Source organism: Fulmarus glacialis, unplaced genomic scaffold (genome assembly GCF_000690835.1).
Source record: "Fulmarus glacialis isolate BGI_N327 unplaced genomic scaffold, ASM69083v1 scaffold41898, whole genome shotgun sequence".
In the NCBI taxonomy this organism is placed as follows: Eukaryota; Metazoa; Chordata; class Aves; order Procellariiformes; family Procellariidae; genus Fulmarus; species Fulmarus glacialis.
Genome location: NW_009230909.1, coordinates 1 through 18696, shown reverse-complemented (window position 1 = coordinate 18696; position 18696 = coordinate 1). Strand labels below are relative to the sequence as shown.

The 18696-nt window shown below is 37.8% G+C and overlaps 2 protein-coding genes across 2 annotated transcripts; one reads left to right on the top strand and one right to left on the bottom strand.

Annotated features, from left to right (window-relative positions):
- Positions 1 to 3: 3 nt before the first annotated feature.
- TSR3 (TSR3, 20S rRNA accumulation, homolog (S. cerevisiae)) lies at positions 4 to 3364 on the top strand (the record flags this gene model as incomplete). Its single annotated transcript, XM_009584383.1, has 5 exons — positions 4 to 179; positions 1030 to 1223; positions 1778 to 1951; positions 3076 to 3139; positions 3217 to 3364. Coding segments are annotated over 5 exons (756 nt in total), but the record flags the coding sequence as incomplete, so codon positions are not given.
- Positions 3365 to 5537: 2173 nt separating this feature from the next.
- Positions 5538 to 14827, bottom strand: UBE2I (ubiquitin-conjugating enzyme E2I). The gene is made up of 6 exons (XM_009584382.1): positions 14753 to 14827; positions 14431 to 14514; positions 11058 to 11130; positions 9318 to 9427; positions 9066 to 9145; positions 5538 to 6196 (listed from the first exon to the last, which is right to left on the bottom strand). The coding sequence occupies exons 1-6, from the start codon at positions 14816 to 14818 to the stop codon at positions 6133 to 6135; spliced, it is 477 nt and encodes a 158-aa protein (XP_009582677.1). The 5' UTR covers positions 14819 to 14827; the 3' UTR covers positions 5538 to 6132.
- Positions 14828 to 18696: the final 3869 nt, after the last annotated feature.

Below are 18696 nucleotides of genomic sequence, written 5' to 3'. Positions count from 1 at the left end.
CCGGCGGCGAAGCTCCCGTGCCCTCTCGCCATGTGGGAGCTCGGGCACTGCGATCCCAGGAAGTGCACCGGGAGGAAACTGGCCCGAAAAGGGCTGCTCCGAACGCTGCGCCTCCGCCAGAGATTCCCGGGCCTCGTCCTCAGTCCTCTGGCCACCGAGTATCTCTCTCCAGCTGATAGGTGAGTCCCCGGCGAGGCCGGCGCCCAGGTGCCCTCCCTGCCGGTTTGCAAAGCCTGTGGAGGCGCAGGCTGAGAGGAAGAGCCCTTGGTTCAAACGCTGTCGTGACGGTATATTACGGAGAACATTTTAACCACTGATTCATGGCCACAACTCTGCTACAGAATAAATTTGACCTCCCCGTTACATTACGTTGATGCATGAACGTGAGATACAGAGCCATTTTATTAAATCAGGTTAACATTTTTGCATAGCTGGTGTCAGGTGAAAAAAGCATCTGTAGATCCCAGTGAGAAGTCGAAGTATGTGGTTTGTACGTTAATTTGTTCAAATCATGGGCCCATAGCTACTGTAACTTTTATTCAAGTTCTTCGGCTAGGCAACACAATGCATTAACTAGAAAACTTATTTGGGGGAAAACGTTGAGAATTATCTTCAAATGTGCCTGCATTTTTTTTATAAAGACGTATTTACTCGGAGAAAAGATAAGTCTTTAGAAGCTAGTGGAGAACCTAAATCTGAACTTTGGTGTACTTTTAAGAATGCAAACATTACTATTAACCACACTTTTCTGTCATGTTTTTAAAGCTAGAATTTTTCACTTTCAGTTTGAAACGTATGGGTAAACCTTTTTTGCCACATGCATGTTCAGAGGAAAAGCACGTTATTATTCTTTCTCATTGTATCTGTATTTTAGATCATTGTAACACGTATGCTTTTTCATTGATAAAAGGGGGAGGTTGTATGCAAATTTGTTGCCATTATAAAGTGGCAATTGTAATTTTCACTTTAACTTTTTTTATCAATACAATGATAACAATTTTTCAAATACAGTGATGATTCTTTTTTCAGGCATGTCGTTGCTCAGAGCGGAATGGCAGTCATAGATTGCTCATGGGCCAAATTAGAAGAAACTCCCTTTAAGAGAATGAGAGGAAGTCATCTACGGCTACTGCCTTACTTGGTGGCTGCAAATCCTGTCAACTATGGTCGGCCATGCAAGCTGTCCTGCGTGGAGGCTTTTGCTGCAGCTTTTTGCATTGTTGGTAGGCTGTAATGTGTCTGATGTGAAATATGTTACCAGCAATTCTTACATCCTTAATAAATCAAAAGAGATGATCTGCAATAGAATAAACTGTAATGCTGTCCCACTGGTCATCACTTCATTGAGTTTAGAATCAGATTGTCTACCTTTCTTCTAAGTACTTTTATCTGGTAGCATCGAGGTGTCTGGGGGGTGTTCATGTCAGCTACTAAACAGGACACATCTTCTGAAAATACTGTTTGTACAACTGCTCTCTTACTGAAGGACTGTGGGAGCTAGAGCTTGAATCATTCATTACCTGTGCAAAATATTTTTATGTAACACTCACTAAAAGACTATGAACTTTTCTTGGATTCAGTTAGATATTTCAAGTTAAACTGAAATTTCAAAAGATTTTTAATATTTTTAAAAGTCTGAATCTCTGAACACTGAAGAAATGCTGGCAAACATCTCACTATTGTAGTGATACGTAGGTATGTACTGAACTTAGAAACCTGTAAGCTGAGTGAAATCTCACACTGAAAAAGAAAACTGATAATTTATTTTCTGTTTTAGGATTCCCAGACCTAGCCACCATTCTTCTAAGGAAATTTAAATGGGGTAAGGCATTTATTGACTTGAACAAAAATCTCTTGGAAAAATATGCAGCCTGTCATTGCCAGGAAGAAGTGTTGAGAGTTGAAAAGGACTTTTTAGCCAGTGTCCAAGAAACAAAAGACGAAGAAATAGGTAAGAAAAAACACAGACACACCACACACCCCCTTTTCCTAACTAGTTTCCTTACCATCGTTTCCTTTAATCTCATGAAAATATTGGCAAGGTAGAAGATAAGAGCTTTGCTGAGATGTGTTGTTCTGACTTTATACTCTGTGTTCTTCTTATAAGCAAGTTTGCCTATTTTTTTCAACTCAAAAAGATGAAAATGACTAAAGCAATTTAATGCATATAGTAGTGTATTCACAGCTGAACTGTGGAGCAGCTACCCTGATTAAATTAGGCATATTAGAGAACTAAGGAGTAAAAAGAAAATACGATGCTTCCTCATTTTATCTAGAGATATTAAAAGCAGATTACGAGAAAAAAGACTATAAGAGGAGGACTATAAGAGAAATATAGGCATACAGTCTGACAGCAAGTTAGTTATACATAAACCTAAGAAAGACCTTTAATGGACATGTTTATGTAGTCCCTAATCAAGACAGCTTTGGTACTACAGTCCATCCAGAAAATCCGTAGGATTGTGGGTGGAAGTGTGCTTTATTTGGCAGAGTAGTGTTGCCCCTTAAGAACTGTCTTCAGTTTAATGTAACAGTAGTTAGGCTTCCACCAAACAGGATGATTTCATTCAGCCCAGCATGTCATGTTTGTTTGAGTTTTCTGAGGTAACAGTTCCCCCGAGCTGTGTAAGCCAAAGTAAATCTAGGCCTACCCTTACTTAGCAAGAGCTAAACCTGGACAGATGTACTTCACTTCTCAGTAGACATGAACTAACTAGATAGCTCTTTTAGAATGAAACCATTCTGAGAACATCCGTGTTTTCTTGCCAAAGGCCTTAGAAACCTTCGTGTACAGTCTGACTACCCCTGAAGAGCTACTGAACCCCTTGGAGGGGTGGGCACGAAGGGCATGGAAGAGAGTGAAAAGACTAGAATGAGGAGGCAGGACCTGGGCAGTTGTTTCTCACCTCCCCTAGTTTCTGACCAAACAACTATGGTAAACTTACCAGAAAGCTGAACCAGACTTCCTATGCCTTCCTCTCCCTGCCAAGAATCTTCTCCTAAAATGAAAATTAAGGCAGACCATTAAAATATGCCGCCTTCATCAACATGTGCATTTTTTCCTTCTTTTTCCAGATCCATTTGATGTTGACTCAGGAAAAGAATTTTCTAATCCCAACAGACCAATCAATCCCCCAGGGTAATGAAATTTAATTTAAATACTATTTTTCTTATTATAAGTTGTTTTGCTTTTATAATCCTGAAAAATGTTTCCAGACTAGCACAAAGTAACGAAGAATCTGAGGAGGACAGCGTGAGCACTCCAGATGATGCCAGTGAAAGCAGTGATGAGGACAGTGCAGAAGATGATGGTACTGTAAAGTTGCTGCAACAGCCGCCAATAAATCAAGTATTTGAAAAGTAAACAAACAACAAAAGAACCAACCCCTCCCCCCAACTAGCAAACAAAAACCCCCACATATCACAAGAACATTAAAAAAACCCCAACAATCCTGAAGAGTTGTAACATCTTGTATAAAGAAATTTTCTTGTGGACAATTAACAGCATGGGTTGTTCACCTCTAACTTGGTGCTTAGCAAATGCCTTCCTTTAGGTGAACCTCAGGCTGTATGTGGGTTTATAGGTCTATTTATGCACGTAAAGGCTTTAGGTTATTTAATTTTTAGATAATTGTTTATGGAATGCTAATTACTATGTAAAGAGCCTGAAGCTTAGTTAAGAGATAAAACCCCCCTGTATTCTAATCCATATGTCTGGAAAGTGGTTTATAGGGATTATTTTTACCTAATAGTACCTTAAGTAAACCCTTCTAACTTCTGGCCTATATTTCAACTGGAAAACATGACTAAGTTACTGCCCTGTTCAAAGTACCTACCACATAGGGAGCCTCTGACTTTTTGCAGGCTTGAACCTGCCGTATGTATTTCAGCTACTTCATCTAGTTTAGGGTAAACTGACTACCTAAGCTTAAACGGAAAAAACACTTCCTGGAATTGTTCTAACATCTCAGTATGTCTTTTCAGTAACTTTACATGCTTTTTTTTTTATTTACTCTGATAGACAGTCCTAAGCAACATACAATATTTTGGCACTTTATATTCAGAACCGTACCATAAATTTTCAAATAACAGGCTCAGCAATGCTATCTGCCTGCATTCTCATTACTTGAAGTGCTGCTCTACCAAGTCAGAAATACAGTCTGGCCCTTAAAGATTTCAGTCAGAGACTCTCATCAGCACTAGTATCTTAGTTCACTTTTCCATATGCCTGCCAGTTTGTAGAGTGAAAGTGCAGCTGTCAGCAGTTGTTTTTTGTACATTTAAATAGAATGCTCTTTTGAAAAGTTTCCAGCACCCAACTGGAATTTATTTAAACCTAAACTTCAACACCACTTCAGTAGAATTGGAGATACCGAAGACAATTCATACATAAGTTCTTCAAGTCACAGCAAGATTTTTCACCTCTTAACCCTCTTCTACTAGAGATTAAATGCTAGCCCTACTGGAGCTAGAATTGGGAGTCACAGCAGCAGTTTCAGTGGTACAAATATTCCATTTCCCTTTAAAAAGAAAAAAAGAAGCCCAAGTAAATAAAATAAATTTGACAGGGAATCTTTTCCTTTAACTCAGTTTCTCAGTTACTCACTTTCCCACCCCAAGCACATGAAGTCTTTCCCAAATCAGCTGTTGTAACAAGGATTTCTAGATAGTGACAAGAAAGCAATCCTACACAAACAATTTTTAAAGGACTGAGAATAATGTGAAGGTGTTAGCTATTCTAATTTGGGGGAATGTTTTTATGTTATAAAGCTATCGTAATCAAATGCAGACAAGCAGAACAGATCTGAGAACAGAGCTGTATCACACTTAGAATAACTTAAGTCTCTAGCAGTAGCCATTTTTTAATAACAAAAGCACAGAAGCTACAGCTCAGATGCAACAAAGCTTTTCACACTTCATTTGTTTTGCAGAATGATTTTGACTAAAAACAATTAAAAAAGCAGTGAAAGTTTAATAGAGGGTATATCAGCTTGACATACATGAAAATAACTTACATAATTTAACTGATGTCCTTTACAGAAGGAAACTGTAATTGCATAGAGCACGTCCTTTTCCTAAAAGCTATATACATTGACATATGGAAGAAGGCACAGAAGTACTTCTGATAAACAAGTACCATTTAAAATCCCCAGTCGCTGTAGGTCCCCTTGCATTCCTTGGACAGTTTCTATTATTGTTCATATCAGTCTAATGCTTGTGTTATTTTATGTTAACATGGTCACACCAGTATGTTGATCCCATTATGCACAGTAAGCAATTGGTCTCTAGCTAGTCAGAATTCTGTAAGCTGTTTAAGGAACTGATCAAAGTTGAATAGCTGCAGTTGCCACTTGAGGCACAAAGAAGGGCCACATTCATGTTGGGGGTGGGGGCAGGGAAAAGAAATGAAGGCAACATCTAAACAAAAAGTAAGTGCAGCATCACAGGCCTTAAAAACAGGACTTGTACTGAATTGTGTTCAGAGCCACTTAAATGGCAGTCTTTTAATAATTTTAATGAAGATAAATGAAACAAAGCCCTTTATATAAACAGTTTATTTACTCTAAACAGCAACACAGACAGAACGCCATATAAACACAAAGGAAGTGATGCAGAATAAGGATGCTGGCTGACTTTGGATCTCGGAGGCTCTTAAGCAATAACAACCTAGTTTCTGAAAGATAGAAAAACAAATTCAGGGAGGGAAGGGGGTGGAGGGCATGATTCTTTTTCATACAGCCAGCTAGAGGCTAAATATAGTTCTAACATTTTAAAGCATGCCTGCATCAGATAGCAAAGTAACTAGAGATACTAGTGAATTTATAGAAGTATAAAAGTTTATAATTTTACAGCAGTTGAAATACTGACATCAATATTAAAATAAAAGCAAGTTTTACATAACAATCAAAAATACAAAAGACTGAAGGAAGAGACCCTGTATGAAAAAACTGGGGGCAATTCAGCAAATTTAGAACTGTATACAAGTGGCGAATATGGAAAATGGCACACATACAACCCCCTCCCCTAAGTGGATATTAATTGTACATAGCAACATTAGATTTTGCAAAAGTTTTGTAAACAAGTTCTTGCCAAACCAATCCCTTCCTTTTTAAGATGCTGCATGACAGATGCTTATGATGGTGCAAACTTCTTGGCTTGTGCTCGAACCCTCTTTTCATATTCCACTCTGTTTTGGCTGAATAGAAGAGAGAGAAAGGGTAATTACAGCTTGAGAAATCAGAGGCCATTTTACTGAGTTACTGTTCTATTTCTCTTCAATACAAAACTAAGTCATTGCTGAAGGCAAAACCATCAGATAGGAATTCACTGAACACTACAATATATTAAAGGCTTTTCTGGACCATTACTCTGATAATTTCCTTTGGAGAGAAGTAAGGTACTGTTTAACCAGTTACTTCCCAAACTTTATCTGTTGTCAAATGATTGTACCATACCAGTCTCTATAAACAGGATTGCGCCTGCTCTTTCTCAAGGCCAGCTGTACCTTACATGCAAGCATTCTTATTCATCTGAATGTAAGTTTTCCACTCCCCATGTTAAGACCTGAGGTCATTAACAATAAATTCCAGTACCCTAACAGCACAAAGTGGTTGATAAGAGCAGTTCACTAACGGTGGACTTCATATGATTTTAAAGTATTATCTTTACTGCTTTGGGGAGAGAGGGGAAGTGCTCTTTAAGAAACAGGAAAATGATAACGGTATGGTAGTTTCAGCCTTCATCTCTGCAGATCCTGACTCACAGTGTTAGGTTTATCCTAACCTTTAGTTGAAAAAAAAGGTAGCTTATCATTTTGAAAAAACACTGTAGTTCACTAAGTCTAGCATACTTGCTATAGATTGATTAAACAAGCAAGTACTATGTCAAGGAACTATGACCAGTCATTAAGCCTCAGACTCAACACATAAAAGGGCAAGTTCTTTGTTTTCTGTTCTTGGGCCAACAAGGGATAGTAGTAGCTTAGTAGAGCATCCATTTACATTCAACACTATATTTTGTATTAGCTGTCAGAAGTGTCAGTCAAGAGCTAAACAAAAATTTGTTACCATTACTCTTGTGCCAAAGAGAGTTTACAGTGACTAGATTTTGCAGACAGCTTTGCAGTAACTTAACTTACTTTCAGCTATGAAGGCTTGCTGCAGTAAAAAAAAAAAAAAGAGGCAGCAAATTATATCCTCAGAAGTTGACAGTTTGGCGGGGAAGAAGAAATGAAGCCAATTTTGGTCACATCCAATGAACAATTACCAGCAAACAGACTGAAAATACTCTAGTTTCTTCTCATAAACAAATTTACAAACTTTATTCTAAAAATCTTCTTTAAGTTATATTGCACTGTCACATGAGAACACAACCTAGCTGTTAAGTCTCACACTCTCATAATCCACACAAAAGAATGCCTGCATAGGAGACTCTGCATGCCTACAGCAGAGAGGAGGAAGTAGGTTAGCACGTTAGGAGTGCTAAAGTTACAGAGCAACAGTACCAAAGCAATCCTGAGAATGAGAACAATTATTCTTATTTTGAATACAAAGTTTATTCTTTAAGTTTAAGAACTTGACTAAAAGACATCTATTTAAACAACACTGCATCTTCCTCAGTATTTATCAACTGCCAAATTACAGATGCATACACAATCCTGCTCTGTTGAGCTGCTTCTACCAGTTACTCATTAAGTAGTAAGAGAGACACTCTCAGACTGCAGAAATATAGTAACCCATCTGAAATACTATGCAAGTCCAAAAGACATGAAGAGGATAAATGGGAGACTATATATATTTGAAGTAACAGAAAACATGTGTAATAGTTTATTCTCAACAGATGTTTTCTTCTAGAAGCAGTTACAATAAAACAGAAACAAGACTAGCAAAGACTGTTTTTGTACATACATGCATGTGGGAGGTGATAAAAAAAACCACAGACTACTTATACATGTATAAAAGTGTATTATTCCTGCCCCATATTCCCTCAGAGTGGCTCAAAAAAAAAAAAAAAGGAAAAAAGCAGGGGGAGGCCTGCCTCATCATTACTGGCTCCCAAAGGTGCTGCCTACAACTGTGGCCACCTAACTGTCCTCCGTATGCACTCAGTCCCATCAAGTCTTCAGCAGATACTTAAAAAATAACATCGAGTGAACCCTTTAATTAAATCCAAGATGCACTACCCATCCCTATGTTTCCTTTTCACTAGGATCCTATAAAAGACATTTTTGACATAGCTTGCACATGAAGTCTCATAAAATGCCATTTTTCAAACTTGGCACTCTCCTGGAGACTTGTTCTTCTGTCCAGAATAGTAATTCCACATTTCCATCTTGGTCATTATTTCAGTAGCTGTCAGTGCCAAAAGCATTTGTTTAAAGTGTTTTGCTCCCCTAAAGATTATAGATCAGCCATCCATTTTTAATGGTGGGAAAATTTTAAGATTAAGCCTAAAAAAAAAAAAGAGTACTTTTTAGCTCACAAATTATCACCTTTCCTAACTAATGCAAACTTCATTCTGCTAAAGCTACAAGCTTTCTGTACTTTTTAACCTATTCTTTTGCAAAATCAAGTTTTCACAAAATGCCACATATTTCCTCCAGCAATCAGAGAAGCTCTCTATTCTTCAGGCACAAGTGCTTGTAGGTACCCACTACTGGACAGAAGTAAGTTACTCCTATACTGATGAACGGGACTTGTCACGTAATTCAGTCTCCTCTATTACTGGTCTCATGAAATCATTATGCCTTATCACTGCTACTCAGCTAGCCTTTAGGGGAAAGGATTCTATGCTGGGCTAGAACCAAGATGAGAATCATGGTCTAACTGAAGGAGTCTTCACACTTTATTGCTGTTGCGATGCTATTAAAAGCTCCACTAGCCTACTAACCGTGAAGTTACTGTTTTCTTCAAGTTTAGCACAAGCTAGGCATCTCCACAGGATACAGCCATGAAGGTAAGAAAATTCCCTTGATCAGTCCCAAAAATATTCACATGTTATACTATAAGTAACAGACAGCTGTAGGCAATGTGACAGCTTTCAAGCTGATATGCAAAGATACTTACCAGTAAATTGTGTAAGCCTCTGCTTGAGCTGGATCTTGAATATTTGGTTCATTTAGAAGTTCTTGTATTCCTAACAAGATCTGTGGAAGAAGGAATAGAAGAACATAGGCATGGATATTACTAAGAGACATTCAGTTAAAAAACCCTTAGAAACCAACTGTAGAAACACACAGTAAACATATTACATTCACGTAAGATAAGCAAGCAAAGCAAATAAAAGGGCTAAGAATATGTCTAAGTACAATTAGTGACCTGTTTAATTGTGATTGCTGGCCTCCAGTCTTTATCCTCCTCTAAGATGGAGAGACACACTGTGCCTGAAGGATACACGTTTGGGTGGAATAACGGTGGTTCAAATTTACCTGATGAAGAAGAGAGAATTACTTGCATGCAGCACTAAGATTAAGATCAGAGAGCTGGTTTAGATCAGTGGGGAAAAAAAAAAACAAAAACCGGGCCAAAGACACCCCCACCACTACCCCCCCAAAAAAACCCCACACAGATTTCTGGAGCTATTAATACTGCTTTTCTTCTTGGCTCAGCCTGCACCTACAGCATGAACTCCATCACATATGTGGTATCAATCCAGGCAGCGTAGCACTATCATTGTAACCAGTAATCTCTTGGTTTAGGAATGGAAACTGACAAAATAGTTTGTAGTAGCTTTGTAATAAAGACCTTTTTAAACTAATCCTGTCTTTACAGCCCCATATACTACTATATAAAGGAAAGATACTGCCCTTCACTCATCTCTTCACTCCTCACTTTAAAATACTGAAAGTTCCATACAAAGACGACTAAGTTTCTAGCATTTTTTTCAGTTTCATTCTTCCTTTATGTATAATCAAGATGCACTGAACAAGAAGCAGCAAGTTTAAGTTGCAAGTCTGACTAAAGGAGTACGCTTGTGCCGCTCTCCTTCTGCCACTTAGTTTATATTCTGGCATTTCTTTAATCTTTACTGGACTTAAATGCAACAGCCACCATCTTGAGTAATGAACACTTGCTTAGCAATATATGAAATATCTACGTTAGTGCAGTTTTCTGATCCATCTGAGATCACAAATAAGTCTTGCTTATGAGCTGCTCAATGAAGTTCAGTAGGAACTCGGAAGCTACATTGGTAAGAAGTCTTACCAGTCACATATACATCTTATTTCAAGGCATGACAGTTCGTTTAACACTTGCAGGATGTGCTAGTTGGTATTTCTCAAGATATTCATGTTAAATATTTTCTAGTTAAAAGATACATTTCCTCTTGTGTCACATGTATTTAGGTGGTAACAAACAAAAGGAGTAGCCAAGACAACCGATACAGCTGAAACACTAAAATTAAATGAGAAATGAACCGCCATCAAAAAAGCCATTTGTAATCAGTGTCATGGATTTGAGATGGTAGCCAATTCAAGAACCAAGAAACTAGGCAAGGCAACAGATGTTTTCAAATTTCTAAAGTAGGTAAGTTTGAGATGGGATAAGGAAAATTCTAAAACTTAACAAAACTAGGTTTCTGAAGATATCTGTTGTACATAGTATCAGAAAAAGAATAGATCCATGTTTAGAGCAAGTCGATGAAAAGGTTAAAGTTGATGGAACTTTTTTTTTAATTATTTTTTCTAAGTTCTTGCCTTCTGAGTTCTTGGCTTAGAAGACCAACTTAACAGTAAGAACACACAAAGGGATTTGGTCTAACCATGCCTACCTACTTTCCAAAGAGGGCTAATCAAATAGTGAAGACTTCAAGTGGTGCTTTTGTCAAACTTCGAGGAAACCCACACAGCAATCCCCCTCCCCTCCCAATTTTATTATACTGAGCACTTAACTCATTTCATCGCAACTTTCTAAATGCAAAGTGGTGGGTGGGGAAAAAAAGAAAAAAGCAACTTTCCTTAAAAAAAAAAAATCTGTAAGAAAGTAATAACCATTCACAGAACCTCATGGGCTAGTTTAACATTGTTCTAATAAACTGTGTTTTTTAGTCATTTTACTTACATTTTGGGGGTGAAGAAGGGTAGTCATCCTTGAAAAGCATCCGTAGTTTAAATAAGCCTCCTTCCCATGGTGTCTGTAAAAAGTTAAGGTAGAGCTTAGATTACAGCAAGGAAAAGTCAAACTTGTGGAAAAAAGCTTATCAAGGATACAGTTTCTCAGGCAAAGCACAAGACATCCTTCTGCTACACAGTAGAAAATAACTGTCCTACACTGTAGTGTGCTGTCTAGACCAAGACAAGTTATGCTACCTATGTAAGGAGTTGAAGAAAGAAAACCCTGCTTTTCCACTTCATTACAGCTAGTAAGTGTTGCCGAGTCATCAACAGAGTCAGGATCATCGCCGATAATTCCATATACAAGTAAAATTTTCATAATACATAGAAGAACAGAATACTTCTAAAGTTTTACATGATACACATGCAATGAGGAAGGGGCCATTGTACCCCCACTTAAAATAAGTCTGAGAAGACAGGATATGGACACACCCCTTAAGCACATGGATGTAAATGGTTTCTGTTTTGCCTCACGAGAACATGGCTAAAAAAAACCACAAACGAACAAAAAGTTTGGACAGCACTGTAGTATAGCTACAGTTAGTATGACGTTCACTCCTCTAAATTAACCTTGTCTGCATTTGGTAGCAAGTAGTCTCACAGATTCCATCTTTGTGTGTAATGGAAATTCTAAGCAGCTTTTTATCCCCATCAGAAACTGGGAAGAGCAGTTCCCATGCTACAGAGCAGACCAAATAAGACAGCACTACTCAAAAAGGTCATATAAACAAGGAAAAACACGTAGCAAAGGACAAAAAGCCTGTCTCAAATACATACTTCCTTTTCATCTTACTTGGAAATAAGGAAAAAAGCCCATCTTCTGACAAACTGATTTGTGGTAAGAAGTGTAGAAATACAGGAAAGTTTGTTATGTATGTAAAATTCAGACCACTTCTCTGTAACTTGCCCTTGCTATGGCAACACTGCAATGAAAGTAACTGTTGGGTTTGTTCTTTAAAACAAACTGAAATAAAGATGGTCTCGCATCTTATCAGCATAAATGATCAAATCTTATCCTCAGGGACAGACAGGTATGTTTGAAGACCACTGTAGGAGGAAATCCCTAATTCTCTCCTACCTGAATTATGTGATTTTTAGCAGAAGGAAAAAGAAAAAAAGAAAAGACACCAAAAAAACCCACCCCAAAAAAGAAAAAGCACTCCATTGTTGTTGGTATTAATTGTGCAAAGTCTCAAGATAGAATAGGAAAAAAACGTGCTACCGAATACTAAGATAACGGTGTTTTAAAAAGCGAATGAGTTTGATTACATTTGCTATAGTGTATTTAAAGAACTTGTTCTCAACAGCTGTAGTCAGTTGTCAACAACCAGAAATACCTGTTCTCCATACCTTCTCAGAGGAGACAAACTTGTCAATTTTTAGAAGAGAGGAGCCTTTTGATAGAATAAACTTTTCCTATTTTGTTTGCTTTCAGTCATAGAGGAAGACAAATAGCTTTTAATAATTTCTTCAAGTAGAACACCGGAACAGTCAACAAAAAGTTTTTACTGTCTTTCTGATAGAGCAACATACCTTATGGATGAAAGATAGCAGACACTCAAAAGCCTTACTAAGATAATTGTATGACAGCAGTATCATCAATATCGCATTGCATTACTGGACAGGTTGCAGATGTTCTTTGAGTCAAATTCTAGGTAGTTAACAAGCGATTTGCTGTCAAAAAAGTGAATGGAGGTATCCAACCCAGGACTAACACTACTTTATTTCAATTTTTGATGTGGCTGACAAGAAAGCATTTTGGCGGTTTCAACTACGCATCTATCTCAGGGGAAGCAGCTGCAGTACAGCATGCCTCCAAACACAAAGGCAACAGAAAGCAACTGGTTGGTCTCGTAGAGATGAGCAAGGCATGCTGCTTCTTGTTAAAGACACGGCATTTTTACTTGAGTAAAAACCCTGATTTTTTAAATAAATCTTTACCAGGAATCACATGAGCCTAGCTGATCTTTTCCTGGTGCGATGCATTTTCCAGGAGGCAAGAAATTGGCTTTAAGGGTCTTGTTCACTCCATTTTGTAGTTTACAAAACTTTAAAGCAGTAGCATGAAGATTTCGTATGGCATGAAGATTTTACCTAAGTATTTAAAGGTGACATCTTGATAAGGTACATAACTGGCTATTATGAGGGATAATCTTGTTTTGGCAGAACACAAGGGGACGAGTTTTTCCTTACACCGTTAAATTATTTTTAGGTGCTTCTTTAAGAACTAACTTGAGCTGTGCAGACAACTACCAAAGTATTGAGCTAAGTTATAACTGTAACAGCAATGCCATGTTCAGCATTAAACTGAGGCAGTAGTACAGAATCTGCAGGTTTTGCCTATGCACCATCTTCTCAGAATCTAAGAAACGAGATCTTAAGGGGACTTAAGCAAGTTGCCAAGAGGCAGTAGAACAGGAAAAGCAACAAAAGAAGTCCCACATCCAATGCAAAACCCAAAAGAATGAAAACCACCAAGCATCCACTGAATTCAAGAACAATCTCTACATGCTAAGTAACATCTTGAAAAATAGAAATGATTCTGCTCAGAAAGAGATGTTACAATGGCAATGTACAAAACCAAAGAAGTTTCACACATTAATGATTATTTCCACTTGAAAGTTTCTGTTTGTCCTATCCCCTAGAACCAGATCAAGCTGATAAAAAAACCCAATTCTGGTCTCTATAGCCTTTTTCCCCTTCCCTTGTTATTTTTAGGAAGGACAAGTGTAAACAGATAAAAAGAAACAATGTTAGAGGGTTCTAATACAAAAAGAGAAAATTCCATAAAATGGAAGGCAATGAGATTCCATGTTGATAACACAGAATTATTTTCCATGAAATTATTTCCATGAAATCCAAAAAGTTAAAAACAGTGCTGCAGCACTTCTCTAGGACTGAAGGGTCTCAGTATTTTGTGGACAAAAAAGGTACCAGCAGTTAACCAGCAAAGGCAACATTTTGGTGGTATTAGTTTTCAAGCTTTAGGGCTTAAACCAGCATTTAGTAAGAACAGAAGTCATAATAAACCCTGGCATGATGCAGCAGACAATCTCAAGTTTGCTCAATGCAGGATTCTTACACACTCCTCTGAAAACTTTTATTCTTAGGGTGGTCAGAGCCAACAGTTGAACACGCTCATGGTGTATTTTGTCCAATATCATTCTTAGCCCACTCCACCTGGATTCTAAAGTAGCAGCAGGATCCAAGCATTTCTATTAAACTACATGTAAGTTATACTCTCAGCTGTCAGTGTAATGCACGAGCAGGCTTATTTACTTTTCACCATAAGTGAGATTTAGGACAACAGTAAGTCTTACCCCTTTCTTTCCTGGAATAGCACACTCCCAGTTCATTAGATTCATTGTGCCATCTGGATTTTTTGTAGGTACAGCTACAAATCCCTGAATTAAGGCAAAAAGCCAAAGGGTGAGGATTTCAGAAGATGTGCTTAAAATACTTCATGACATATTTTATCTTTACACAGTTACTTCTTTTTGCACTACATAGTTCTGAGCACTTTTTTATTTAAAAAATTAATTTCATTAAAAAGAAAATCACATCAGTGTAAAGAAAAAAAAAATCATAATCAGAACACCAAAATAACTGCAGAGTCAGAAATTTAATAGTTCTCATACTTACAAATGGATGATCTTTTCTCCAGGCTTTTCTCTCCTGTGCAAGTCTGCTAAGAGCTATGCCAGACATATTCAGAGTCCCTCTAAAACAAAAATAATTGCTTTTAGTATAAACGTTTACTTGTGGTGTAAACAACACATAATATTATCTGTTTATAAGCCCTCTCACTCAGGAAATATTTTGGCCTCTGATTTTCACTACTATAGCCAAAGACCCACATTTTTGCACACTCTGCAGAAGTTAACATCAGGAATAACATCAAGTTTCCCCACGTCAACCACCTCTCAGTTACTGGACTTTGCCTACAAAATACTATTCCCACCTTGTGTTTTATATTTAGAAACATCTTAGAAACAACTTTGACAGTAGCTTGACATCAGAAACACTATTAGTAATGGGAAAAGTGCTCAGACTTCCTACTTGTGTGACTGATAAACACCTATCTATCTACTTACTACACCACAAAAGATGGCCTTCTTCTGTAGGCAAACACCTGTACAGGGGAATAAGAAACGTTATTTTTAGACTGTAAATTCCTGTTGAAAGCCAGTATTCTACACAAAAGCAACACGGGCACAGAACTTAACAATATCGCCTCAATTTTGCAGTGATGCCACTATACAACTTCTAGACAGCAGCAGGAACAGACAGCAATACAGAACTGAGCTAAGGAAAAGCCAGTGGCCCGCTCATCGCACAAGGCAGGTTTTCAATTCCAGTATAAACTGAATGATCTTTCTGCACCTTCACTGCCTTAGTAACAGCCAAGCATGGTGACTGAGACTGCAGAAGAAACACGTAGAGCACAGGTCACTACTGCATATGACACAAGAACAGTTCTAGACAGGATGGTTGCAACAGAGTGGTGCTTTCAAATTCAGGGGAGGATTCTCCATTCACCCAGAACAGTACTCAAAGCAAGAGTTTATTTTTCATTGTCAAGCTGTATCTAAACTCAGAGCTTCATTAGCCACATGGTCAAAACAAACTCCAGTGAAGGTTTTTAATCTTCCTCCCTACTGCACTTCTACCCATTTTAAATAAGAGCTGATACTTGGCAGTTGGAGAAGTCAGGCCAATTTGTTCTCAACTCCACATGTAGCTAACAAGCCTTTATGACAGCCAGGAGAGTAGCATTCTTCCACTAAACAAGCTCACGGAATTAATGAAAGGACTGTTACCACTCTGTTAAAACAAACATTTAAACACTGGTTAAAAATTATGCAAAATTCACATTCTATTAATATGTAGATTACTTGTAAGAGTATTGCAGTCTACTACTATAACCATAAGAATTGTAGCTCAAAGATCCTTGTTTTAAAAATCTCACACGTTCATGCTATGCCCTTTAGCATGATGTTCATGCTGAAAGTATTTACCAGGCACTGACCTATTCCATGTGACATATGTAGGTAAGTTCATCTGCTATATCCTTTAAAGATTAGAAGCCAGCACGCTTCCAATTTAAGTATTTACACATCATCAAAAGTGGCCTAGCAGTGCAGACACCTTAACTAAAGTCTTTAAAAGCACCAGATTGAGAGTTTTATGCAGTTCCTAGGACAGTTGGTATTTCAAATCCCTCCTTCTAGCTTTTTTCCAAAGTCAGTTTTGCATGGATGGCCATAATCCATAATTTCAACTCCAAACTAGCAATTAAATTAATGTCAGATAAAGCTTTTTAAAAGGGACCATTAACACTCAGTAAACACGCGCACAAAAAAATCCTATATTCAGTCCAGTATTCTTCTAGTATTCCCAACACATGCATCTGTATCTTGGTTATGTCGGAAGATTTGCAGGACTTGGTCAACACAAACTGTATATACCACTTCAGATTTTAGTCTGTTCACACGCAGGAGATGCGGAGCCACTGAAAAGATACCATCAGAATAAAAAAACCTCTCCCTTAACCAAATTATACAGGGAGTCATTTTAACTATTTTGTGAGCCCATGCCCTTGCAACAGATGTAAATGAACTACTGAATATATGGCAGAATTTCAGTTGTGCTGTTAGTACCTGGTGGTCCACTGTAATAATACTAACCTTCCCATAATAATTTGAGAAAATTATTTATGCTTATAAACCATTGAAATATTCTCAGATCGTTTAGTAACTCAGCTATCTTTTCTGCCAAGAAACATATTACAGGATGCTTTCAAATACATGAATTGTATTTCCTGTGGCTAACAGCCAATTAGTTACATGCATCTCAAGGGAAATGCCAACTTCTCAGAGGGCATATAAACAATGTATGTCCTACAGAACGTCGCCAATCAAGTAACTTTTCAACAAAAAACCCCCAAGATTTCAGGCTCTGTATCCTGTTCGCTTTTGCAACTGGTTAGGCACTATACTGTGCCCTAGTTAATTAAAGATTTTCTTATGTTCTATAAATACCTTTTCAAATCTTGAGCCGTTTGACTTAGTTAAGCACTGATAGATTACATCCAAAATTTCAGTATATATGAGAGACCACAGGCTTCATGTATAGAGTCTCCACCCTGACAAGGGCAGAGGAGCATCTAAAACCTCAACCTTGTCACAAACTACTACCAAGTAGAGATTAGAGACAAAGACGACTGAAAGCCCACTTCAGAAATTAAGATCCTGTTAGATAAGCATCCCCTCAAAAACAAATCAATCTATTAACAAATTGCCAATATATACTCTCTAGCAGTTCTTCAGTAAAAGAATTTAACTTAAGTTCTGCTGGGGCTTGAGATAGGAAAAAGAAAGATCGATCATCTCAGTATACATTTTGGTCTCAGAAATTATGGAGTAGCAGGAAGGAGTGAGATACTAAGTGGGTATTAAACCTGAAGATAGGAATTCTCACTGCTACTTTTATCTTCTTCAATAATTTATGTGCATGGTTTGTTTGTTTGGGTTTTTCCTCTCTCTCCTTTAGAATACTAGTTTGCCCAAATATCTGTATGTTAAGTTTAGCTCTTGTAAGCTTTTGAAATACCTCGCAAATGCAAGACATCTCTATTAACCTGAAATAGTTAAAATTAAAAAACAAAACCAAAACCACAAACACCACACACACCACCAAAACCACACAAACAAACAACGCCAAACACCCCAGTTCTTAGGGTTTTGATTTTTTTTTTTTTTTAATATCACATCTAATTTATTTTCTTCACCTGAGAAATTTACTGCTAATGAACAGAATTGAAGTCCCAACATATTTATGCACTACATCACTGGAAAGGACACAAACTTTTGCACCAGAGGAAGTATATCAACCCTACCTTGCAGGGGCCACACAAGCCGAAGAGACCAATCTTCACGTTTTGTTTGGTTTTAATCCCCCCAAACACACCCCGGCATTAAGAATTAGCCATGTCCCTTTTACTGCTATCAACTCATTAGAAAATTAACAGAAACTTCCAAATTTACTCAGTAGCTCAGCCTCTGCTACTGTTACTACTACCTATTTTGGAAAAAAGGACAAAACAAAACCAACACACTTATAGGTGCAAACTTTGTGTTCCATTACAGATCATCTCACCCATCTATACCCTCTGATGGGGGAGAGGAGGGAACCTACTTCCAAAAACAAAAAGCAAGTCTTGCAAAGAAGCGTTCCTATGCCACAGGAACAGCAATTCTGACCCATGACAAGTCTCCAAATACATCACCAACAAGAACTTTCAAGTCTCAAGAACTTTCAATAGCTCTTATTAATTCCAAACAAGAAGGAAAAAAAAAAAAAATCTTTAAGATTGCTAGCCTCACATTTTTACTTTGCAGGTTAAATTCTGACACAGGAAGAAATTATCGGCTGGAGTAGTTTGCGCCAAAACTATACAAACTTTACTTTTCAGAAGGGTGGAGAAAGCCAAGGGCTGAGGTTTAACCAAAGCATGCTAACTCTGGACTGGAATAGAAAGTCTCCTCCTGCCTGCGGCATGAAAACGGCGGAAGAGACGGTGCTGG